We start from the raw sequence: 26,253 nt of genomic DNA, 5'->3' as shown, positions 1-26,253 counted from the left end.
TTCTCATATATATATATATATATATATATATATATATATATATATATATACTGAGTATATATACTCAGCCACAAAAAAGCATGAAGTCTTGCCATTTGCCATTTTCAAGGACATGGATGGAACTAGAGAATATAATGTTAAGTTACATAAATTATTCAGAGAAAGACAAATACCATTGATTTCACTCATGGAGTTTAAGAAAGAAAACAAGCAATCAAAGGGAAAAAATGAAAGACAAATGAAGAAACAAACTATAGAGAACAAACTGATATTCACCAGAGTGGAGGTGGGTGGGGGAATGGGGGAAACTGGTGACAGAGATTAAGCAGTGACTTGTTATGATGACCACCAAGTGATGTATGGAATTGTTGAGTCACTATATTGTAACCTGAAACTAATATAATACTCTATGTGTACTAACTGAAATTAAAATAAGAACTTAAAAAATTCTGCAGCTCTGTACAATGAACTTAGAGACTACATCCTCATAGACTTGTGGGAAAGTAAAACGTGTATAGTTGATTTTCATCTCATATTAATTAAAAAGTGGTTTTCTATTTAAAACTATAACCTGAATTTTGGAAATATTTGCACATAGTGTGTAAATACACATATCTACTCATAATCTCTTAGATAATTGAAACCATTTTAAATTCTACATACTGTGTTTTTTTTTTAACATATTGGCTTTGTACCAAATTCTTAGTATTGCAGTAGCCAATCTGAAGGAACATCACAAAATTCCAGTAGCAAAGAAAACTTCAATCAAACTCTGATATCAAGTGACCAAGACAATGGAGCAGATGATCTTATTAGGACGGTGAGAGATTTTTCCACTGTATTTTAAAGGATCTAGGAAATCACCTTTCATTCAGAGGATAACATGCTCTACACCTTTCAGCTCATTCTTCCCTAAGGAAATTTGTCAATTGTTTAATCGTTTGGCTCAGGAATTTATGAAATAATTGTATTTTTATTTATTAAACATATTTAATATACATAATAATCACATATATCATATATATGTTAATAGATATATTTAACTTGCAGCATTAAGTAGCCTTTAACAGGTCAGATATTACATGCACAAGGTGAGATACATATTATTTGTGAGTGAATGATATACTTAAAAGTTTGAGACCTCGCCTATATATTTTTAAGAGTATATATTAACAAAATAGGGAAGATTTCCAGCCAAAATGAATCAGTTTTTTGTTCTTCATTTGCCTGATATTTGTCAAACTAACCATGGCCTATTATAAAATGGTATATGGGAGAGACTCAAGGCCCAGACCCCTCCCTACCAATAAGTCACATTTTCAACAATATGATAGATTATTGATTCTAAGAGATTTAATTGAATTAGCCTTGGATTCTAATTCAAGCTCCAATCACAGCTGACTGATATCACTTTGAACAAGTCACTTAATCACTCTGTATCTCAGTTGTTCATCTAATTGAAAATATTAATATTCACCCTGCCTCGTATGCGTCCTGTGAGAATCAAGTAGGATGTATGTGAAGTCCAATAGAAAAAACATGAAACACTGTGTAAATGAAAAATCATTGATCTTCACACATGGCTTCAATCAGGTTAGCATCCTGCCTTGTCCTTTATCCTCCCTCTACCTCTATACTCAACATCAGTAAGTCATCAATAGGGGTAATAAATAGGTTTTGCACAGACATAGCTAAGTTACTTGTATAAATCAGTTGGAATCAACTATCCAAGCCACTGGAGACATACAATCCCATAGTCTTTAAAAGATTATAGACTTTAGGGGCACCTCGGTGACTCAGTGGGTTAAGCCTCTGCCTTCGGCTCAGGTCATGATCTCAGGGTCCTAGGATCGAGTCCTGCATGGAGCTCTGTGCTTGGCAGGGAGCCTGCTTCCCCCTCTCTCTCTGCCTGCCTCCCTGCCTACTTGTGATCTCTCTCTGTCAAATAAATAAATAAAATCTTAAAAAAAAGGTTATAGACTTTAGGGCCAATAATATATTTTAAAACTTATTTGGAAATTAAATGGGCAAGAGATATCATTCAGAATCCATGAAAGGGATATAAATTTTTCTCTGAATTCAAGATTAAGGGCAGAATAAAATTTGGTTGCTAGCTTATGGATTTTTCAATAGTATGCTAAATATTCAGAATAAAAATAATAACTACAGTTAATCTCTTTATTTGCATTTAGGTAACGAATAAACATTATTATGCATTTTCTTATTTGATGTAGTAGTGCTCTAAACCAATAAAAAACAAGATACCTGTACTATGTTAAAATATTCCCAGATTAGTAAACTCAGACTTGAAAACCCTGAAAGAAAAATAGAGGATTTTTGTGTGTGTGATTTTAATATGGTATTTAAACAGTTTTTCTGTGTGCAATACTTTGTTATGGAGAAGAGTAAAACAAGAAATGATCTTTAAAACATATCAAATTGGCTCTTTAAGTATCAAATGTTACAATACAAGTATGAGGTTTAAATTATTTCTTGTTATAAGGCTGCCCCTTTTTATGGATCATCTTAGCCTCTTTTTCCCCCCAGAATGTCCAGTTGAAAGGAGTTTTATTTTCTTTAGTAAGTGAGGAATCATTTTTCTGAAAATGACCTTCCACAAAAGCTAACTCTTGATTGAAAGCCATGGTGAAGAAGGCATATCTCTCCAAGGTGGTAGCTCACAGTCTTCTCCCTGTATGACATTTTTGTTACACAGGCCCAGGTTTTTGTAAATAACTTATCTACAGTATGTGAGAAAGTTTGGACTTTGGGACTCCATCAGACATTCTTGTTAATGCTCATAATTGGAAGATGGCTTCTACCCATTGGAGGAGGGATCACTCGGGACCAACTCTCTCAACTTCTCCTTATGTTTGTGGGGACAGCTGCTGACATACTGGAATTCACAAGTGAGACCCTGGAAGAACAAAATGTGAGGTAAGCAGGCCTACAAGGTCAGGACCCCCTACTTGTCTATTTATATTCTACACAAATAAGGATTTTCAGTCTATTATATGTCCAATGATAGAATCATAGAATTTCCAAATGTTCAGATACATATTAGGTACCAGCCAGTGTATGTATGTATGTGTGTGTGTGTGTGTGTGTGTGTGTGTGTGTGTATGTATATATATATATATTTGAACTTCCTGCTGAAGAAAAAGGGCAAGTAATATTTCCTTTGGGTGAGAACAGAAAAGCTCTATACTTCTGCGTGACCATGTGTTAGGTGGGGCCATGGTTGTTAGAAAACCTTCAGGAGGTGGAATGTTCATCCGTAGTTCCTCTCTCATGTTCTCAAGTGTCCTGAAATGCAGCCAATCATAAAATTCTCTTCTAGAGCATAGCATAGCTACAATTCCAGGAAAGCACCTAAAAAAGACAGAGAAATCTCTCCTCTCTACCTAGCTGGGAATTTATATTCCCTGGTGTGAATGGAGAATGGGGCAGATTAGGTTTATTTTACTAAATTTTATTTTTAGTCAGTTTTGTTCAAAGTGCCTAAAGGCCTTCTGGTGTAGATGCCTATAAATTAAAACTTATTGAGTTGGTACTTTTATTTTTGCCACAAGCAAATAAACTCAGAATCCATGATCACATCTGTTTATGGAACCACTTTCTTACCTTTAGGGATTTAAGTCTCACTGCCTGAATGTACTTTCAGCTTGGGTTGTTTTGCACTATGCTATAAAAATAAATTGCAATGAAGCTGGCTTTTAATGCTACAGTTTACTTTATGCTGTGTTTCTCAAATAATGAAACATAAAGCTGAGCAAAATACACTAACTTACTGAGTAAACTTAATATCCCAATTATAACAGAAAGTATATCTGTAACCAGGGGTTACCTTTACATGATCATTTCCTGCTTCAGTTACACTAATTTTTCTTACACTTTATTAAGTAGACATAGAATTTTAAAAAGAATACAAATTAAGTTGATCTGTTGTCCTCAAAATATTGATGTCAATTTTGTAACTTTAATACCTTATATTTGGTCAGGGCTGTACATTGTATAACAAATTCTCAGATACTTTAAAACAGTTGTAATACAATGGAGTTACAAGAAAAACATGAAGAACCCATAACCAAGAACATAAAAACAATAAATAACTACAGGCACAGTGACAAGGACATAAAACAATAAATATGACTAGCTATACCTATATTGAAATAAACACATATGTGCTTAATATCTAGGGAGATGAGAGGGATATGCGGTAGGAAATGGAGTATTCAGGAGGGATATGCTCTGTGGAGCTGGTAATATAAATGTGAGAAATGCCAAACTTGGCTACTTAAATGGTCTGTTTATTAGGCCCATCCACAAATAACACCAACATGCATTTTATAGATCAGTATTTGCCAATAGATGTTAAATATTCAATAAGTTAATCAATAAAATCTTAATTTCCCAGAAAAAAAAATCTTCAAAAATAATGAGGCATTCATTAATTCATCAGCTGCAGATTGATTATCTAGTATGTACCAGGCAATGTGCTAGGTTGAGACTGGGAGCAAATGGTAAGTGGTGAGAGAAATTCTGGACACACTGTCCTCTCCCAACATAGGTGATTTCAATTCAGCAGTTTCTTCTGCCACATACAAATTAATCATATGTTTCAAAAAATCTTTTTTTCTTATTTCAAACTTGCATTATATTCTGAGAAGGGATCAAATAAAGTACACCACCATGGTTATTGTTTTAAAATTTCTTTTCAGTCTTCGTGGTCTCAGACTGAAGTCATTTTATTTTTAATATAACTGCATTGTGTCAGTGTATATGTAGTCTCCACTCCCACATGCCTCCATCACTCCAAAGTCGAGGCCCAGAAAGAACCTAGAATTTTTTCTCCCTCTTAAAACTCACCTTCTGACTCGTAATTTGTCACTGGTCTCATCTATACTGTAAGAATTGACACAACAAGTATCTGTCTCTTCAAAGGACAGACAAACTTACACTGAGGCAGAGCTTTCCCCTTTAAATTCAAAAAGACAATCATGAAAAATAAATTTTTTTTTAAAGATTTTATTTCTTTGACAGAGAGAGAGATCACAAGTAGGCAGACAGGCAGGCAGAGAGAGAGGAGGAAGCAGGCTCCCTGCTGAGCAGAAAGCCCGACGCGGGACTCGATCCCAGGACCCTGAGATCATGACCTAAGCCGAAGGCAGTGGCTTAACCCACTGAGCCACCCAGGCGCCCATGAAAAATAAATTTAATGTGCCATAAAAGATGTTCACTTGTTTGGCTTCTTAATTATAACCCGCTTAGCATTTACCTATTTTTATATCATTTTATTTTCTATTTTATTTAATTCCATAATTTGGGCTGAAAGATTTAGGAGAAAATCTTCAATAATGCGTACACTGAAATGATGTCTACTTCTCTTTCCTGTATCCTTGCTAAATACCTCAAATCCATTTTTTTTAACTTAAGTCAATTTCTTTCCATATGCCCACTTTAAGTTCATTTGACTAATTCTTATGAATTTACATGGACTCGTGAGGTGCTATAAATTTTTCTTAAGAGCTTCACTTTACCCACCATAAAATTCAACTATTCTGTGGTCCAATGATATTTAATCAATTTATTGATGTGCAACCATCGTGAGAATCTAGATTCCTTGTAGCTGGTTGGAGTCAATTCTCATTCCTCCCATGACCAACCCTAAGCAACCCCTGATATGCTTTCTTTCTGTACCGAGTCTCCTTTTCCAGAAATTTTGTGCAAATGGGATCATAAAATATGTAGCATTTTGTGTGTGGCTTTTTCACTTAGCATGCTTTTAGGATTCATTCACACTGTTGCATGTATTGGTAGTGAGCTCCTTTATAATTGCTGAATAGTAAGCCACATGTATACACCACATTTTATTTGTTCATTCAAATTGATTCATTCATTCATTGATATACATGCGTACTGCTCTCTTCTTACTATTAAGAATGATGTTGCTTATAAACATACACTAAAATTCTTCGAATAGATCAGTTTTCATTTTTCTTTGGTCTATACCTAGGATTAGAATGAATGGGTTTATGTTAAGTACGTGTTTAACTTTTTAAGAAACTCCCAAACTGTTTTCCAAAGTGGCTGTACCTTTTTATATTCCATTCCTTCCCATCCTTACCATTTTTTTCAGTATTTTGATTATGACCATTCTATTGGGTTCTTGTGGTATCATATTGTAGTTTTCTTTTCTGTTTCTCTAATGACTAAATGAACATCTTTCCATGTGCTAATTAGCTAATCCTATATCTTCCTTCAGTGAAGTGTCTGTTCAAATTTTTGTCCATTTTGGGGGGTTGGATTGATTTTTTGTTGTTGAATTGTAAGAGATTCTAAGAGTTCTTTATATTCTTTATATTCTGGACACAAGTCCTTCATTAGATACATAAATGTGAATTTTTTCCCCCAGTATACAGCTTGCTTTTCATTTTTGTCATTTAAAGAGTCTTTTTAAATTTCTTTATTTAAATTCAATTTAATGAACATATACTATATTATTAGTTTCAGAGAATTTAGTGATTTATCAGTTGCATACAACAACCAGTGCTCACAACTCCATGCCCTCAACCCACATACCCTCCAGCAATCCTCAGTTTGTTTCCTGTAGTTAAGAGTCTCTTAAGGTTTCCATCTGTCTCTGTTTAAAAAAAAAAAAAAAAAAAAAAAAAAAGAGTTTTTTTATTTATTTAATTAATTAATTTATTTATTTTTAAATTTTTTATTTCTTTTCAGTGTAACAGTATTCATTATTTTTGCACCACACCTAGTGCTCCATGCAATCCGTGCCCTCCCTAATACCCACCACCTGCTTCCCCCAACCTTCCACCCCTCGCCCCTTCAAAACCCTCAGGTTGTTTTTCAGAGTCCATAGTCTCTCATGATTCACCTCCCCTTCCAATTTCCCTCAACTCCCTTCTCCTCTCCATCTCCCCATGTCCCCCATGCTATTTGTTATGCTCCACAAATAAGTGAAACCATATGATAATTGACTCTCTCTGCTTGACTTATTTCACTCAGCATAATCTCTTCCAGTCCTGTCCATGTTGCTACAAAAGTTGGGTATTCATCCTTTCTGATGGAGGCGTAATACTCCGTAGTGTATATGGACCACATCTTCCTTGTCCATTCATCCGGTTGAAGGGCATCTTGGTTCTTTCCACAGTTTGGGAACCGTGGCCATTGCTGCTATAAGAGTATTTTTAAAAATTTTTTGATAAAGTCCCATGTATCTTTTTTTAATTTTAAGTAGTGTTTTGGGAGTCATACCTAAGAGATATTTTCCTCACCCAAAATCAGAAATATTTCCCTCTATAATATTCTGACTTGACTTTTGTGTGTGTGTAGTAAGGATCTAAATTTGTGTTTTGTCTTATTTTGTCTCCTTTTTTGCACTGTCCCAGAACATTTTTTGTCCTACCTGAGACCAATTGTCTCTGCAATATTTGCTGAAAAGACTACCCTTTCCCTATTAAATTTCCTTGATGTCTTTGTCAAAAATCAATTGGCAACACATGTTAGAGTTTTTATAGACTTTCTATTGTATTCCATTCCTCTATATATTTATCCTTATGCCAGTACTACACTATTGTGATTACTAGAATTTTATGTAAGTTTGAAACTAGATGCTGTAAATCTTCTAACATTGTTCTTTTAATTTGGGGGAGTGAGGGGCTATCCTAGGTCCTCTGTATTTCCGTTTAAGTTATGATCAGCTTGTCAAATTCTACAAAATAATCCTGCTGGAGTCTTGATAAGCATTGTATTAAATTTAAGCAGCAAACTATGAAGAAATGACATCTTAATATTAAGTCTTTTAATGTGTGAACATTAATTATCTCATCATTTATTCAGATATCCCTTAATTTCTCTCAGTAATGTTTTATAATTTTCAACATGTAGGTCTTGTCCTGTTTTTCCTAAACTTATTCTTAAGTATTTTATTCTTTTCTATAGAATTATTTTCTTAATTTCATAATATCATTTTCATGTTTTTATTGGTACTACATAGAAATACAATTGATTTTTGGATGATGATCTTATACCCAGCAATAATGTCAGCTTCTTTATTAGTTTTGTATATTCCTTAGTATTTTTGACTTACAGGATAATGCCATTTGTAAGTAAAGGTAGCTTTCATTCTTTCTAGTCTGTATGATTTTAATTAATTTTTCTTACTTTATTACACTGGCTAGGATTTCTAGTAAAATGTTAAATAGAAGTGTAAGAGTGGGCATTTCAATCTCAAAGGATAAACATTCTGTCTTTCACTATTAAGGATGATGTGATAGGTACAGGTTTTGCGCAGATACACTTTGTAGATGCCCTTGATCAGTTGGAGGAAATTCCTATTTATTTCTAGGTTACTGAGGGTCCCTTCCTTCTTTTCTTCCTTCCTTCCTTCTTTTCTTCCTTCCTTCCTTCCTTCCTTCCTTCTTTTCTTCCTTCCTTCCTTCTTTCCTTCCTTCCTTCCTTCCTTCCTTCCTTCCTCCCTTCCTCCCTTCCTTCTTTCCTTCCTTCCTTCCTTCTTTCCTTCCTTCCTCTCTCTTTTGGACATTGAATTTTGTTAAATTCTTTTTCTATTTTTATCAAGATTATTATGTCATGGTTATTTTCATTCTATAAATATGGTGTATTATAACTTTCAGATGCTAAACCAACTTTGACTTCCTGGGAAAAATCAAATTTGATTATGGTGTATAATGGTTTCAGTGTATCGCTGATATGGGTTTGCTTACATTTTATTAGTAATTTTTATATCTATGCTCATGAGCATATTAATCTATACTAATATTTTCTAATGGTATATTTTTCTGGTTTTAGTATTAGGATAATATTGGATTCAGTGAATGCCTCAGGAAGCATCCCTTCTTTCTTTATTTTCCAAGAGCTTTGTAAAGGATTAGTACTGTTTTTTCTTTGAATATTTTGTAGAATTTATCTATGAAGCCATCTGGGCCCAGATTTTACTTTTGGGAAGATATTTTATTACAAATTCGGCATAATTATTTCATTATAAGCCTACTCAGTTATTCTATTTCTTCCTGAGTAAACTTGATTACATTTTTCTTTTTTTATTCCTAAGAATTTTTCCATTTCAAATAAATTATCTAGTTTTTCATATAAAGTTTTTAATATTAGGGTTTTTTTTTTTAAAGATTTTATTTATTTATTTGACAGAGAGAGATCACAAGCAGGCAGAGAGGCAGGCAGAGAGAGAGGAGGAAGCAGGCTCCCTGCTGAGCAAAGAGCCCGATGCGGGGCTCGATCCCAGGACCCTGAGATCATGACCTGAGCCGAAGGCAGCGGCTTAACCCACTGAGCCACCCAGGCGCCCCTAGGGGTTTTTTTTTTTATATTATTCCCTTAAACTTGTGTCAGTTTCTATAGGGTCACTTATTATGCCCCATTTTATATTCTGAGTTGGTCATTTGTGTCTTCTCTGGTTTTTGTTTCTTGGGTTTTTTTTTTTTAGATTTATCAATTTTGTTGATGTTCTAAAATAACCAACTTTTGACTTCATTGATTTTTCTCTATTGTTATTCTGTTCTCCATTTCATTGATTTGTGCTCTGATGTTTAATTTTTCCTTCCTTCTGCTTGCTTTGGATTTAATTTGCTCTTTTTCTCCCAAGTGTCTTAAGATGGAAGCTTAGATTATTGATCTGAGATCTTTCTGCTTTTCTAACATGACATTCAAAACTACAGATTTCCCTCTAACTACTGCTTTATCTGTGTCCCATAAGCTTTGATATGTTATCTTTTTGTTTAATATGGTTCAAAATATTTTCCACTGTGATTTATCTTTTGGCACATGGGTTATTTAGAAGTAAGCTATTTAATTTCCATATGGAGATTTCCCAAATTTCTTTCTGTTGTTTTCTATTTTAGTTCTGCTGTTGTCTTTAAATTATTTTAATCTTTTAAAACCTATTGAGACCTATCTTATGACCTAGTGTATGGCTTATCCTGGAGAATGCTCTACATATACTTAAAAAAAATGTGTATTTATCTGTTGTTTGGTTAAGTGTTCTGTAAATGTCAGTTGTGTCATGTTGGTTATTAGGCTATTTAATTCTTCTGTATCCTTACTGATTTTTTGTGTAGTTGTTCTATCAACTTTTGAGAGTGAGGACATTGAAATCTTCAACTCTATTTGTTGAATTATCTATTTCCTTTTTCAATACTGTCAGTTTTTGCTTCAAGTATTTTGAGGCACATTTTAGGTGTGCATACGTTAATTTTTTAAAACATCCTCCTGAGGAATAACTATTTTTCATTATGAAATGTCACTCTTTCTCTAGTAATATGTCTGAAAGTCTATTTTGTCTCATATGAACTTAGGTACTCTATTCTCTTATGATACTGTTGGCATGGGATATTTGACACTGATGTATGTCGGTGTATTTCTCCTTGTCTCCTTAACCTTACTACAAGTTTGTTGATTGTTGATCTTGGATCTGTAAATTATGTTTTTCCTCAAATTTAGGAATTTTCAGTCATCGCCTATTGAAACATATTTTCTGGTCTATTCTCTCACGTTCCTTATGAGTCTCCTATTACAGATAATATGCTTAAATGTGTTCCATAGGTTTCTGGCACTGTTTTTTCTCCCATCCGTTTTACTCTCTTTTCATCAATTTGGATAATTTTCATTGATTTACCTTCCATATCACTGATTCTTTCTTCTACCATCTCAAATCTATGTCCAGACTCAAATTGTAGAGTATACCTATGAATTTTTCATTTTGGGTCTTGTATTTTCAACTACAGAATTTCTATTTATTTTTAGTTTATATATCTTTATTTAGATTATCTGTTTGTGGAGTCATTGTCATCATATTCTTCTTTAATTTGTGGAACATAGTTTTATTTTATCCTTTGAACATACTTATAATAGTTGCTTTGATGCCTTCATCTATTAAGCCCAAAATCTGAACCCCATTAGAGACAGTTTCTATTGATTTTTTTTTTTTTTCCTGGGTATAGGTCAGCCACTTTTTTTTTTTTTTTTTTTTTTTTTTTTTTTTGATGTTTTATATTTTTGGTGGAAACTGGACATTTTAGATTATATTTTGTAGCAATGTATTATCCTCAAGCTTCCCCTGTACTTTAGGTTTCTGAGGGTTGTTGTTTTTGTTGTCTCAGTAAATTTTCTGAACTTAATCTAAGGAATCTCTCATCCCTTAGAGTGTAGCCACTGATGTCTCTGCCTTTTTTTTTTTTTTCTAATCCTTCTTTTGCTCGTTTGTTTTTAGCATGGCCTATTAGGATTGTAGCTATGACTACAGAGCTTGTGATTAGCCAATGATTTGGACAGGATTTGTGATCAAACACTTCAAGCCCTTATCACCTATATGGATCTGTGGATGAGTTGGATAGCACATTTAAATTCAGAAAGTTTTCATATATACTCAGTTTTCAATTTCCACTGGGTTTGCATTGATCTTCCTGACGCATGTCTGGCATATGTGGAGACATTATCTAGCCCATCTAAGGCTCTTATTTTCAAAATCTCTCCATTAAAATTCAAGTTAGTCTACCATTCACCCCAACTGGGATTGCAACCATAAAGTAGCAAGGCTGTGGTCTCTCCTATTCATTTCCAACAAAGTATATTACTCTTGCTGACCACACCTCTAAGCACAAGATTTCACAATCCACTCCAAGCCAAATCAGCACACTATGGCCATGAGGGGCCTCTGGTTTTCATTGTCAAACCCTCCCTCGTAAAACTACTATTCTACCAAGACAGCCTTAACATTCCTCTCAATTTGACTAAACTTTCAAAAGATCTGTTGCAACTAATGAATCATTGGAACAAAGCATCAAAAATTAATGATGTACTATATGTTGGCTAACTGAACATAAAAAAAGAAAGGTTTTATGAAAAAATAAAAATAAAAAATGAAGTATTTTTAAAAGTTTTTAAATTAAATGAGGATGATAATATATAATTTTAAAAATTAAAAAACGATCTATTGCTGAGTATAGACCTTTGACTTCCCTTTCCTTATAGCATTTACTTTAGAAAACTTGCAATTATAAGTTATCTCTCTGCCCTTTCAAGATTAAGTCTTCTTCCAACCTTTTTCTTATTTTACTATCCAGAAATCTTTCTAATGGTTGAAAGAGTCATCCCTTCAAAATGTGATCATCAAGAAAGATAGCACTCCTATCTCTCTGTCTCTTTGTGATATTAGAACCATAACTTACCTCAGTGCCAATTAGCAAACACACACACCAAAAAATGGTCTAATCCTGTTGACCAATCTCCCCATCTAATGTCCTTTAGTAGCCTTGCACTAGCTCACTCCAGTGCTTAAAACCTCTCTTGCCTTTTGTTTCAGTAGGGATGAACTCAATATTTCTCTCCTTTTGCAATAATCTACAATAAAGTCTTCCTTGCCTGTTTAATTCTGTCTGATGCAATTTTTCTTTAACATAGCCACGCTGAAGGGTTGTAAAAATATCCCATGGAAAAGAATGCTTCAAACTCCCACTCTTCTTAACTGAAGTTCTACCAGTTTCTCATAAATAAATGTTATTCAATTTGGTTTTTGCCTTTGGTTGATTTTTTAGAGATCTAAAGTGGTTATTTTTGACAATTTGTCAAGTATGTTTGTTGCAGAAAGGTTTTTGAACTTTTCATTCTGCGACAGCCATCTTCCAACACTTTTAACAATTCTGAATGTTAATATCATTGCCAGGAAGAGCTAACTGGTTATTTACACATTTAGAGATAATTTTTCATGTGCAGTCTTTTTTTGAACACAGATCATTTATTAAAGAGGAAAAAGTCCGTTCTCATAACATTACTATTATCTCACTGTATTTGACCACACAAAGGAGAATTTTCCTATGTTTACACTGTATTTTCTTTTCATTTAACTCTTTCTGCTTTTCTTCTAAGGTCAGTTAATACTTCATTTTCTCATTTACTTTTTCTCTTTATTTTTTTTTCTTTTCTGAAGAGGTTGATGATTTTCTAAAAACTGGGTGAATTAGAGGAGTCTGAGTGGCACAAACGATTAAAATTCCAACTCTTTGTTTCAGCTCAGGTCGTTATTTCAGGGCTGTGAGATTGAGTCCTATGTTGGGGCTCTGCACTCAGTGTGGAGTCTGCTTGAATTTCTCTCTCCCTCTGCCCCTCTCCCCATACTCACACACACTCTCTCTAAAAAAATAAAATTTTTTTTAAAGTAAAAATGAGGTGAATTCTATCCACTGCTTATCTCTTATCTATAGGAACATTTACATGTCCAAAAAGAAACAGTTAAGCAAATTAGCAATGTATGACTTTATTTTTACTTTACACCCATAAAATCCGGTGCACTGATCTACCAAATTCCAGTCTTTTATCCTCCTAATTTTCCAAGTAGAGAAGTGATACTCACATATATAATTATATTTGTCAAGATCTTTTGTCTCTTTATAAATAGAGTCCATTGTCTGCTTACATGCTTCTCAGTTGACATTTATGAAGACATTACACATGAGAAATTGGGGTGGGGCAATTAGGGAGACAATTACACAATGGAAATAATGTTGAATAAATTTACTCCAAAATTCCTTCACATTTTGAATGATTGTCATTTAAGCTCAGTGATTTATTTACTTTCCTTTTAACCTTCCTGAGTAACATTTACTATCTGACTTAGTACAAATTTGTCTGCTTTAAAATTTTTCTGGCCATTTTTTCCAAAGTTATTTTTGATAAATTTAGTAATATGTTTCTCAACACTCAGAGTTTCCTATATTTTGTGTGTGCTCAGATATTACATATGCAAAAGATATATGTTTATATTGTAGGGTTAGAATTTGGCTTACTAAGGGCTAGTGTTTATTATTTATCCTTATTTTGTAAAATGATAGAATTAAAACAAAAAATTTAAGAGGTATGTTCACATAATAAAAATACTACTGCTAACATTGCCGCTGCTTCTGCTGCTGCCGCTTGCTACTACTGCTAAGTAATGTTTATCTCTTTCTGCGCTCCAAGTACTGTTCTAGGGTTTTAGCTATGATAAGTTATTTAGTCTTACAATACACTATGAGGTAGATACTATCATTATCACCATTTCATAAGTTGAACTGTGGCAGGCAAGAGAAGTTGAGAAGGTCTCAAGGTTATACGGTAATAAAAAATAAAATCTAACCTTCATAATTAGTCTGTTTTGAGTGTTGTTCTAAGAGCTTTATATGTTTAATACATTTTTATAATATACTTAATGTAATTATCATATAAAATCTAGTAGCTATTAAATTATTATCATTATCCTCACATGGAATATGGATAAACTAAAGCATATAGATATGAAATTACTTGTTCATGTTCATGTATCAGTAAATATGGATCTGGGACTGAAGGCCCACATCCTACCTCTCTGGTGAGGGTTGGAGCTGGTATTTGAACTCCAGCAACACAGCACCAGACCTTGTTCTTTACCATTGCTTCCTGCTGCCTTGCAGACAAATTGCATGTGAGTTTTTGGTAGAATTATTGAAGTTTGGGATTAGAAGAAACTTCAAAAGTAACCATCTATTGAACAATCTATTTTACATCTGTTGCAAAATCCTCTCCAGAATTTTCTCAACAAATTTTTGTCCAGACTTTCTTTGAAAATTTTCACTAAACCTCAGGGTAACTCATTCCATTTTGAGGTGGTTATTATTAGAGAGTACTTTTCTCTATTGTGATAAAATTTGCATTCTTATAGGCACCACTAAAGTTCTTTGAATCTGATTGGTCTTCTGAAGTCAGAAGAAATAAGTTTAATTCCTTTTCCATATGATAGCCTTTTTTTCAAAGATTTTATTCATTTATTTGACAGGGAGAGAGAGATTACAAGCAGGCAGAGAGGCAGGCAGAGAGAGAGGGGGAAGCAGGCTCCCTACTGAGCAGAGAGCCCGATGCGGGGCTTGATCCCAGGACTCTGAGATCATGACCTGAGCCGAAGGCAGAGGCTTTAACCCACTGAGCCACCCAGGTGCCCCCATATGATAGCTTTTTAAATATATAAAATTTCTTGAGCTATCCCACATATAACATGACTCTGAGATCTCTCACCATCCTAGCCTCTCTCCCTTAGACCAAAAACTTTATAAATTTTCCTCCTAAAACATTAGGCACAATATGTAATATTTCTGATATATTCTGAACATTATAGATACAACAGGGCTAAAACTTACTGTTTCCTTTTTGGAAATAGTATAGTACCATGGCTAAAAGTGTGGATGCTGAAACAAGCTATCCAATTCTGACTTCTGCTTCCAACACTTAAAATAACCACATTACTTTGGACAACTAGAGTTTCTACAACTCTCTGCCTCAATTTCCTCACTGGTCAAATAGGGACAAGTATAATTATTTTGTGAAACTGGTATGAGGATTAAGTGTGATCATAGTTAAATCATTAGAAACTTCCTGAAACAGTAGGAGTTCAGAAACTGTAGGTAAAATTATTTAATAATTCACTACTAATTGAAGGTCTATTATGTATAGACATTGACATTGCAAAAATGGAATAAAGTTATAGACTGCATTCCCTAAGTATCTCCACTTAAAATTCTAGACTTTATACTTCTTATGAAATGACCTATGATTACATTTAATTTTGTAAAGTCATAAATCCATGTCATACTGTGAACTTATAATTAGATAATAGTAAGGGAAAATCCTTGAGCCTTTTTTATGGCGGCTGCTGTGAAATGCTACCTCTTCTATCCTGTTCTAGGTCATCCAGTTATATCTTGTCAGGATCTTTTGAGATCCTGATTGTGTCTTCTGGGGTAATTGTTTTCTATCCAGCCTCGATGTCATATGTGCATATGAGAAGCCTTCCATCAATGTGGCAACCAAGTCATTGGTGAAATGTGAAGTGGAATCGAATCAAAGGCAGAGCCTGAAGCAACCCTTAGAGAGATCCCTTTGAGGAGTCATTTACACAGTTAGGAATCCACCTAACTGTGCTTATACCCAGAACATTTCTTAATCTTGTTAATAAGAACACTGTGGGAGGCTTTTTCACAAGTCTTATTTAAACCCAAATGTCTTATATTAATTTATATATCATTACTTGCTTGGTAATCCTAACTCTATTGGAGAGAGAGAGACAGAGAGAGAAAATCTTAGTATGCTGAGTATAATTGTTCCAAGTAACCCATGCTGATGCCTAGTAATTATTGTCTTCTATAAGGCTTTCAGAAATCTTCTGAATAACCACTTATATAACCTAACTAGGGATTAATTGTAAATGTGCAGTTTGTACTTTAAGATACACTTCTGCTTCATTTTGAAAATTAAGACTTTATTTATTTATTTTTTTGTCATCACCCTTGTCTCTGCCACTAACTACCAAGATAATGAGGCTTAGAAATGTCATTTACAATTTCTCTCATAGTTTTTGAGATCCAATTTTTCCAGGCCTCAATACTTGAAGCATTTAAAGATATCTCTTGCAACCACCTCATTTATATTTGGTTTCAACTTGATGACTTCTATCCCCCTCCAATCTGAAAATCTCTCTTGACAGAGAAGTTGGCAATAAAATCTACTATTATACCACTAACCTCAAATTGCTACCTTCCTTTGTATTTTTGCTAAAAAAATTAATTTTGATATTTCTATAATATCCTTTGTATTTTTATAACATCTATTCTTTATGACTTCAGTCTTCAAGACCATTCTTATAGGTCAATGACGTCTGTGTATTTGTATATTTGCCAAGTATGGCCCTTCTTTCATACATTCAATAATTTCTTCCATAAATATTTGTTGAGGTTCTCTTATTTGCTGTTCCAGGCACTGGGGATACAATAGTGAATGAAACTGTCATATTCCCTGACTTAGATCCTAGAAATTGGTGTAAACTTTTTATTATTGGATTTATCTTCTCACTTTCTTTTCCCGGCTGAAGGTAGTTTTCTTTTATGTGTTGAACTTTTAATTTTGGGGCATCATGTTGTCCTTTTGAGATGTATCTTTAGGTTAGCGTATCATGATCTTAGAAAAAAAAAAACATTTTTAATTTTCTCCTTGAAAATTCTTGAAGTCAGCCCTCTGAATTTCTGAGTCAAAGTCTAACATTTTTCCTAGCATCTATCTCCAATAATGTTTCCATGATTTTGTAAAACTAAAGACAACAATATGGGACAAAGAGGCTTTGCCATAATTTACACAGATGTTGGCACATGTGGAAGTTGGATTTTAAGTTTCGGAGTTTTTTTACTTCTTCATTACTCCATTATTATCATGAATGGATTTTTTTCATGGGTTTCTTACATCACCAAGATATTTTGACAACACTTGAGGAGTTTATTAAGGTATGCTCAAATATGAGAAAAAAGAGAAAATATTTCTTTAAAAATGATCATTTTTTTATTACTAATTTAAAATTTTTCTGTGTTCTAGGAATAGTCCTGCCCTAGTCTATGCCATCCTTGTCATATGGACCTGGAGCATGCTGCAGTTTCCACTCGACCTGGCAGGTAAATGTCTCAATATTTGCTCAAAGAAACAGAAAATTATAACTCCTGATTATAAGCTATAATCTTGTAGGCATTTGAGAAGTTTATCATTTTTAATCATTTTGATATCCCAGTGTTAGTGCCGGTTCAGTTTAGAAGAAAAATTGACTGAAACTTAAGAAAACCGCTAGTGGATCCATTCTGGGACCTGGTGATCCTGAGAGAGTCACGTGTACTGGAACACAGCTTTACACTCACTTCAAAAAGTGGTTCTATCACATGTGCATTGTAAAATCTCCCACAAACTACACAAGACCTTTGTGCCTCAATTTTCACCAATGAAATGGGACTGTTAATCATAGTAACTAGAGTTGAAGTTTCTTGTGATGACTAAATAAGATAGAGTTTGTGAAGTACTTAGCATAGTTGCTGGGATATATATGTTACCTCTTGATATTTTCAGACCTCATTTTCATTCTTTTGTCAGACCCATATCTTAGAATATCACAGGGAGTAAGAGCAGTTTGGGGGCTACAAGGAAAATTAAAATTTTCCTCAGTAGTGGCCCTTAGAATTCCATTGGTCATATTAATAAATACATCAACTCCTAAGACTTTGTAAGAAAAAACTGTTTACCAAGCATATCATACTAGTGATGATCTAGAGCTGCTTGTCCAATACAGATCCACTAGCCACATGTGGCTGTTTAAATTTAAATTAATTGAAATGAAATAAAATTAAAAGTTCAGTTCCTCAGTCACACTAGCCACAATTCAAGTGCTCAGCTACCGCGTATGGCTGCTGTGGTAGGCAGTGTGTTAAGCAGAACATTTTTTACCATCACAGGAAGGTCAATTGGACGACATTAATCTGGAGTCATCCCCTAACTTCCAAGAAAGATACCTGGAATTCTGACTTGAGAATTCTCCAGGATGCTACTTTACCCTGAAGAAATTCTAGGATTTAATAATTACATTTTCCTTAAGCCTGACTTCTTTTTTTATGGCACCCTACTCGATGGCCTCAGGATTAAAATTAATCTAAAACAGAGATATTTAATCTTTCTGCATCTTCTTTTGGCTTACTTTAATAGGCCCAGAGTTTTCAGAGGCCATTTTAGAATTTAGCAAACACTCTTTGGAACAAAACTGTCATCAAAATAGATGGAAAGAATGGGGGTGGATTTTTAGAAACACCCAAAATCTAATTACCGGTTAATAATTACAAACAAATGTATGCTAATAACACACACACACAGACACACACACGCACACACACAAACACATTTTGTTGTAATGTGCCCAATCTATACTTCTTGATTAGGTGGTGTTTCCTGACAGAATATTGGTACCATCACTTTAGATGTTGAAGAACACTCTTAGGAGGTCCCCTTGGAACCATTTCCTGACCCTAACTTCTTAAGAGAAGCCGCTATTGGGGCACCTGGGTGGCTCAGTCAGTTAAGCATCTGACTCTTGTTTTCGGCTCAGGTCATGATCTCAGTGTTGTGGGATCAAGCCCTGTGTAGGTTTTGCCCTCAGCAGGGATTCTGCTTGAGATTCTCTCTCCCCATCTCTCTCCTCCTCTCTCCTCACCCTCTAAAAGAGATAAATAAATCTTTTTTAAAAAAGAGAGAGAGGCCACTATTGATCTTATGTTGGGTTTTCTTTTTTTATTCACACTGTTCCTCCTCACCCTCCTATATCTTGTGGTTTATAGCCTTGCTAAGAAAATTTTTATTTGGGAAAGAAATTGTATAAACTTTCAGGGGTGATAATGTTATGCAGCTGTTTGAAAAACAAAGACCAAATGTTACTTCTGACTAAATCACTATTGTATTTTCCAACAAACAATACATTATGTTCACCCATATCAAAGCAGCTTCATAATATTTGCAGGCTCCAGTAGACGAAGGCATTCTTTGTTTGAAAATTCCAAATGGAAGGCTTCATTATTATACAGGATTATTTTATGCCCTTGACCTTGAATTAAATTAGCATTTTAGGAATTAAAACAAAAAGGTTCATCTGTTGATTGGGCCTCCTTTTGTTCAACTGGAAAATCAGTAATTATATCCAGTGTTTCTTGTAAACCGTGAAATGAAACCATACGGCATTAGGAAAAATAAAATAACAATGGCATTTATTTTGGGCTTTTGTCCACCCACCATTAGAAAAATATGTTTAACATGAATTAAGTTTGAATTTGAATTATAAACACTTGCATTTTCACAACATAATTTACACGCGTGGCTAAGTGAGTCAACCAGGAAATAGGTAAATCCCAAAACAGAAGGATCCCAAACTCAGCATCAGCGAAGTCATTCATTATCCCAAGGGAAAGAGAGAAGTGAGAAATCAGAGAGGAGCCAAGGGTGTTACTCTCATGGAAATAAAAAGAGCCAAGGAATAGGGGGCCCTCTCCTCACAGACATCGTTGTTACCTTGGTTTTCTAAAGAAAAAACTGGGGCCCAGGAAGGTTAAGTAACTTGGCCAGCATCTTACTACAAAAAAAAAAATGAGGCAGCCAGCCTATCTGGCTTGAGGCCTAAAATGCCCTGCTGTGCTCTCTCTCTACACTGCAGACCCTAGGGACAGAAAAGGTGGTGTGGTGTCCCCAGGATGGGGACTAGAAGGTGATCTAAAATTTGTGACATGGACGGAAAGCTGAGGACTGGCTTTCTTTTGTGTGTTTTATTGAAATTACGACAGACAATTGATTTTAAACATAAAATGACCACAGAGATTAAGTGGTTAAGGGGTGGCTAAACATGGTGTTCAATGTTAAGGATGAGCTCACTTATTCCCCCCAGAATTAGACTATAGAATCAGTCCTAACTGTTAAGTAGTACAGCCCCCATCGTTGATGATTTGTCCCCACTTCATTCTGTCTTACACATTTCAGAGGTGCACTAATTGGTCTGTCTTGTGTTCTCAGTACAGCATGTGGTCTGCCCCTTGTCCATGGCAATGAGGGGGTTCCCCAGCTTCTTCTTTTGCCAATACAGCGCTGATCTTTGGAACATTGGGATCAGCATCTTCATACAAGACGGCCCCTTCCTCATAGTGCGTCTCATATTGATGACCTACTTCAAAGTCATAAACCAGATGTTGGTGTTCTTTGCCGCCAAGAATTTCCTTGTTGTGGTGTTACAGCTCTACCGCCTGGCGGTGCTGGCGATGGATGTCCGCGCTTCCTTGCTACATCAGCCCGGAAGCCTGAAAGCAAAACACCGCTGTCCGTGTGAACCCACTGCAAGTGGGATCTCATCTGGAGACCCGGAGAGCGGCTCTAAGGGCGACTTGGGGGTCCCCTTGGAGACCTTACCAGTCACCCCTGAGGACTCTCAGTCCACCCCATAGCTCCTTACTGACAGAAGGCAGCCACTAGAACGTTGGACTTCCTGGTCCTTCTTAACGGACGAATCTACACTCTCTCCCTCTTTTTTAACTTTGGCATATAATAATTTTCAAAAGAACAACATAAAAAGTGATCTTAAACCAAAGCTGAGGAATTTTCTTTTTTCAACTGAATGGAAAGAACTTTGATTAGTGGCTATCGCTACAACTTCTGTGCGATGGTATCAGATGTTACAGTTGTTCAACGACTAAGTGATTTGTTTGTCTTGAACTGTTTGAAAAGCTATGGACAGGGTTACAGTGACATGCCCTCAAAAGATTTAGTGCAGACAAACTGTCACGGCTGTTACCTGAAAATAGAGAAGCTTTGAACTTTGGCTCCATTGTCAGACTATCTCATCTGATCTTTCCTGCAATGTCCCTGACATCAAAAAATGTACATTCAGTGAATGCAGAACAAATGAAGGGAAAAGTGCTTTTAAAATTACCTCACTGTGAGCTGGAAGCAGTGAAAATCTCTGCCCAGCTTCCATAGCATTGAGAGCCCGCTCCATCGCTGCACAGACCTTCCCAGGAAAATCATTTTTCTGGGCTGATGTGCTATTCTGTCATGGTGCATATGCTCTTACAGAAATTTTATTGCTTTTGGCTTGGGCACTGCAAAATTCACAGCAAGTCATTTCGGTTGTGAGGCAGGAAATACTGGTAATGCTAGCAAAGTCAAAATTTCCACTCTGAAACATGACTTGCGGTATTCGTCAGTATTTTTCTTAACTCTACTTTGCCATTTTCCGTATTGCCAAGTCGAATTATGAGGGTTGATGCAAGGAAGCACTGAAACAGGGAGTAAAGGTGTTTCAGGCCCTTTAAGTGTTACCATAGTTTCTGGAGTCAGCCAGAGGTGGATGGAACCCCTCCTAACTGCGGCTATAGGGAGCCTGAGTCGGCCTTTGGTCCCTGGTAAGGTGTCGGGGATAGAGGCTTGCATCAGCCAGACACGCAGCCAGCAGCCCTTGACTGGTGACCGGGTGCAGAGGACGCCACGCCACGGCATTGTGGAAATCAGGAAATTCGCTTTTCTTCCCTGCATTAAGACTTCACCTCCCTGGTGTTGAAATAGACATTCTTTTCCCTTACACACCTCTGTACTTTCTAGATGGAGGTCATTCAGAACATTTTTAAATGATTTTTGCTTTTAAAGGTACAGTGTGAAAATTTACCTGACTGTATAGCAGTAATTACATTCGAGGCAAGCAGTTACGAAACTGCTCTTTTAGGGTTCAAAGCATAATTCCTCCTTGTTATTATGCTGAGGAATTCAAAGGGACATGAAAGATAAGACCGGAGTATGACCTTAAATTGGGTGTGACTGTTTGACAACCACTGGGGACAATTTTATCTATAAATCTGTGTGACAGGATATCTGTTCAAAATATTTGATTCAATGTTTCATAGGCAAATTCTATTTTTATACAGAGAAATTAATATTTTCCAATCCTTGGCTTTTTCAGTGCCTGATAGCATGTTTTTATTTCGTCCTTTTCTTCCTTGTGTTTCTAATTTTAACAGTATGATGATTGTAAAATTACACATGAGACGAGTGGAATACATTTATAATTTTCACAATAATTTTATGAACGTTAAGATCAGGAAATTATATTTATATAAAGAAAAGAACTTGACAACTTTTAAGGGTATGTTATTTAAAATGCTTAGCAATTGGAAGCAAAATAATAAGTGCTACTATTTATAAAAATGCCTCAGCAGAATCTGTTTTTCTGTTGACTATTTTATGTTGAATGTTTTCTTCTACAACATGTATGTGCAGCTTATTATTGCAGATTTGCTCATGGCATACTTTTCATGTTTTAATTTTTTTCTTCCAGCAAAACAAACATTGAGCATCTAAAAATAGATAAACTATAAAGTAGTACGGCTGTTGCAAGGATATTTTTAAACGTTTTCAAATCTGAGACTTGGCTTGGCTTCGTGAATGAGTTCCTAGTGTTTCAGTAAAGTATTTTGTAATTAGCACTCCTCCAAAGGCCTGGGAAATGGGAAGTCCAGAGTCTGGCTTTACTTAGCGTTCCAGGAAGGCAAAGGGCATGGAGGACCATCTCGGCAATGAATGGTGGCAGAAATAGACACACCCTCCGCAAGGTTTTCCAGGAAAATCTGTGAAGGGCAACATTCGTTAACCTAACCGCGGGTACCTCTACTCATGGACTATTTTTGTAGTCATTTAGTTCATTTAAAAACAAAACCTAAATGCAAGACCTAAATCCAACCTAAATCTAAGACCCCCGATAAAAAGAGTTAAACTTGTATTCAATAATTGTCTGTTTTTATTCTAGATTGCTAAACATTGTAGTGTTTGAAAACAGTCCAGCATTTCCTATAAAGTGATTAGAACATCAGTTACCATGCGTATATTAACAACCCGGGACCTGCTTCCGTGGTATGTGTAAGCAGATAACTGTTCAGATCATCTGTACGATGTGTCGCAAGCCATACCTCTCTATGATCCCTCACAGACCCACAACACACCAATCCCCAGCCAATGAGGAGAGTGGCTCGTTTGTGGTGGTGTCGTTATTGTTGTGGTTGTTGTTACCTAATTCCTTGATGGAAACTCAATCAAATGTCTTTCCTAAAAACATATCATTCTACTCATGAGGAAACACAGGGTACATGTGTTTATGTTTTATGTTTCAATGATGTTGCATGGAAACATAACCATGGCACGGGTTTTCTTTTGACCCTGACTAGATGAGTCCCAAAGGAATGACTTCCCATTGCATGATCCTTAAACTGTCTTTATCTTTCATTATTCTGTGAATTTTTTTCAGCTGGAACTGCTAACATAGGAAAATAAAAATTTGTATTGGCCAATAACATTCTAGCTAATCTTCCAAAGTGAAGACTTACACAAATTTACCGGTTGGACCTGTAGTGCTTCCACTAATATGTTGCAGCACTTCAGGCCCTGTAAAGCCAGAAAGACACAACCAAGAAGCATTGGGATTCTCTACTGTAATATTAATTGTGGATTTGTGATTTAATAGAAAGCTTCCAAAGCTCTGGAAAAGCATGCATTATAGGTGCACATGGTTTAAGTTTCCTCCAAGGTTTCAGATTTCAGCACTGACATCTATTCTCTTTGGCACTTAGTTTCAATTCTTAATCTATTCTCTGGTTAAGAGAGAGAAAGAATTGTAGAAGGCCAAGAGTCTGTCCACCTTCACTCTGCTTTGGTGCTAGGAAAGTGAAATGCTGAAATATATTGTAGAGACTTGACGTACACACACAAAAAAATCTTGAATTATAAGAAGAGACTGTTACTTTTTTGTTTTGTTTGGGTTTTTTGTTTTGGTTTGGTTTTGCTAATTTCTTTGTACTTTGGGCCCTTCTGATCCACTCTCGCAAATATCCTATTTGGGGGTAAAACTCGGCAGCTGGAGGACATTTACAGCCCTGAGGCTTCAAATAACATTCCATATGATGGGAGGAACTTTAAACAGTGTTCAAATAATCAACGGCTGCAGCCTTATATTGTACGCATGTCCATCTTCTAAGTCCTTTCTAGAATATTTTGTGAGAATATTTTCTCCAAATTATTTTTATTAATACTATTTTACTACAAATGACCTTTGTATTTTATTATATACATTAAAAGGTTTGTGTACAACATTATCTTGATGTCTGTTTTTTGTCTGCATTTCTTGTCTTTGTTCTCTACTGTCATTCATTTCATTTCATTTTTAAGCTTTGATTTTAAAAAACAGATCTGTTTAGAATGTGACTAAAGTGGCATTTCAAACTAGCGAGGAAAGGCTGACCAACTTTATAAATGATGTTGGGGAATTTGTGAACCATCTGGAAAAAATAAAGTTAGATTTTTATCTCACGCAATATATAGAAATAAATTCCAGATGGATTAAAGAACTAAATATAAAAGTAAAAACTATAAAATATTAGAAGAAAATACAGGATGTGTCTTTAGCATTCGGGGAATGGAAAAGATCTTCCAAAGCAAGACGTGAAACCCAGAAGCTCTGAGATAAAAGATGGACAGATTTTCCTACATAAAGGTTTAAAATTTCTAAATGGCCAAAGGTGTCATAAATATATCTATTACTCTCCTTTCTGGGGAATGGTGTCAGTGCAGTTATACAAGAGAAATGAGAGTTATAGAAGTTAGAAAAGAGTTAAATTTATCACTTAATTGTAGAAGATTGAAACTTGAACATCCAAGAAAAGCACATAAAAACATAAACTGTTAAAAATGATAATCTAAAATCATGCCAAAATCAATGCTTTTCTATACATAAACAAAGATTACATAAGATATTTGAAGGAGAGAGTTCCATTGTAATATAAATTAGAACCATAAAATATGTAAGAATAGACGTAGTAAATGTGCAAGATCCATGCGAAGAAAACTTCAAAATGATTTTGAAAAGCATCAGTGGATAATTTAACAAACTGAAGGTTATATTTCTATTAGGGAATGGTTAGATGCCTTGGTATTTTAAAAAGTATTAATTTCTCCTAAATTGATCTACAAATTTAACACAATCTCCACAATGACAGCAACAAGATTTTCATTTTTAAAGATGAACCATGCTAATTCTAAAGATTTTATGACAAAATAAGCATGAAAGAATACCTGGGAAACATTAAAAGTAAAGAAAAAAAATGAGAAAGAGCTTTAAGGATATTTAAATATATTATAGATCTACAATAACCAAGAGAATTCAATTCTGTCAGGCAGAAAATGGAACAGAATAAGGTCAAGAAATAAACTAAAGTACATAAGGATTTTGATAAATCATGAGTGGGGAGTGATAAAGTATTGTAAGTGTCTTAAGGTTTTTAAAATATCAAATTAAATACCTACCTCAACCCTTATGTCCAAAATATTTCCAGATGGACCAAAGAATTTAACACTCAAATTAAAAAAAAAGAAAACTGCAATGATGAGAATGTTTTCTAAGCAAGATACAAAACCAGAAACCATAGGCAATGAATAAATTTCAACTTGTAAAATTAAAAAGTCTTAGCATCACGAATATACCATAAGTGAATTCAAAAATTGAACAATGAACTGGGTAACTATTCTTTCAACAAATGTAACAAAGCATTAGTTTTCTTAATGAGCAAAGAGCTCTTACAAATAAGAAAAAAAAAATCTTTTGGAAAAATAAGCCAAAGACACATGATTCAATGTGAAAGGAATAGTCAAGGAAATGCAAATCAAACCACAATGAAATACCATTTTTCAAATGCAGATGAAACCACAAGATACCATTTTTCAATTATCAGCTTGGCAAAGATTCAAAAATGTTTTAGGATGCTGCATTAGAGGGGCTCAAGGGAAGTAGGAATTCTTACTCAATGCTAGTGAGGATATAACTTGGAA

The 26,253-nt window shown here is 34.9% G+C and overlaps 1 protein-coding gene across 1 annotated transcript in view; it reads left to right on the top strand.

The window, feature by feature from the left end:
- The window catches only part of LOC111145315 (transmembrane protein 26), a 43,047-nt gene extending 22,126 nt beyond the window's left edge, over window positions 1–20,921 (top strand). Inside the window, exons 3-6 of the mRNA XM_022500152.1 lie at window positions 707–820; window positions 2,717–2,937; window positions 17,416–17,492; window positions 20,410–20,921. Coding sequence (XP_022355860.1) covers window positions 707–820; window positions 2,717–2,937; window positions 17,416–17,492; window positions 20,410–20,834 — 837 coding nt within the window. The 3' untranslated portion in view covers window positions 20,835–20,921. The remainder of the gene's footprint in view (window positions 1–706; window positions 821–2,716; window positions 2,938–17,415; window positions 17,493–20,409) is intronic.
- Window positions 20,922–26,253: the final 5,332 nt, after the last annotated feature.

This window comes from Enhydra lutris, unplaced genomic scaffold (genome assembly GCF_002288905.1).
Source record: "Enhydra lutris kenyoni isolate GAN:26980312 unplaced genomic scaffold, ASM228890v2 scaffoldscaffold12, whole genome shotgun sequence".
NCBI classification, from domain to species: domain Eukaryota; kingdom Metazoa; phylum Chordata; class Mammalia; order Carnivora; family Mustelidae; genus Enhydra; species Enhydra lutris.
This window is presented reverse-complemented; position numbering and strand designations above follow the sequence as displayed.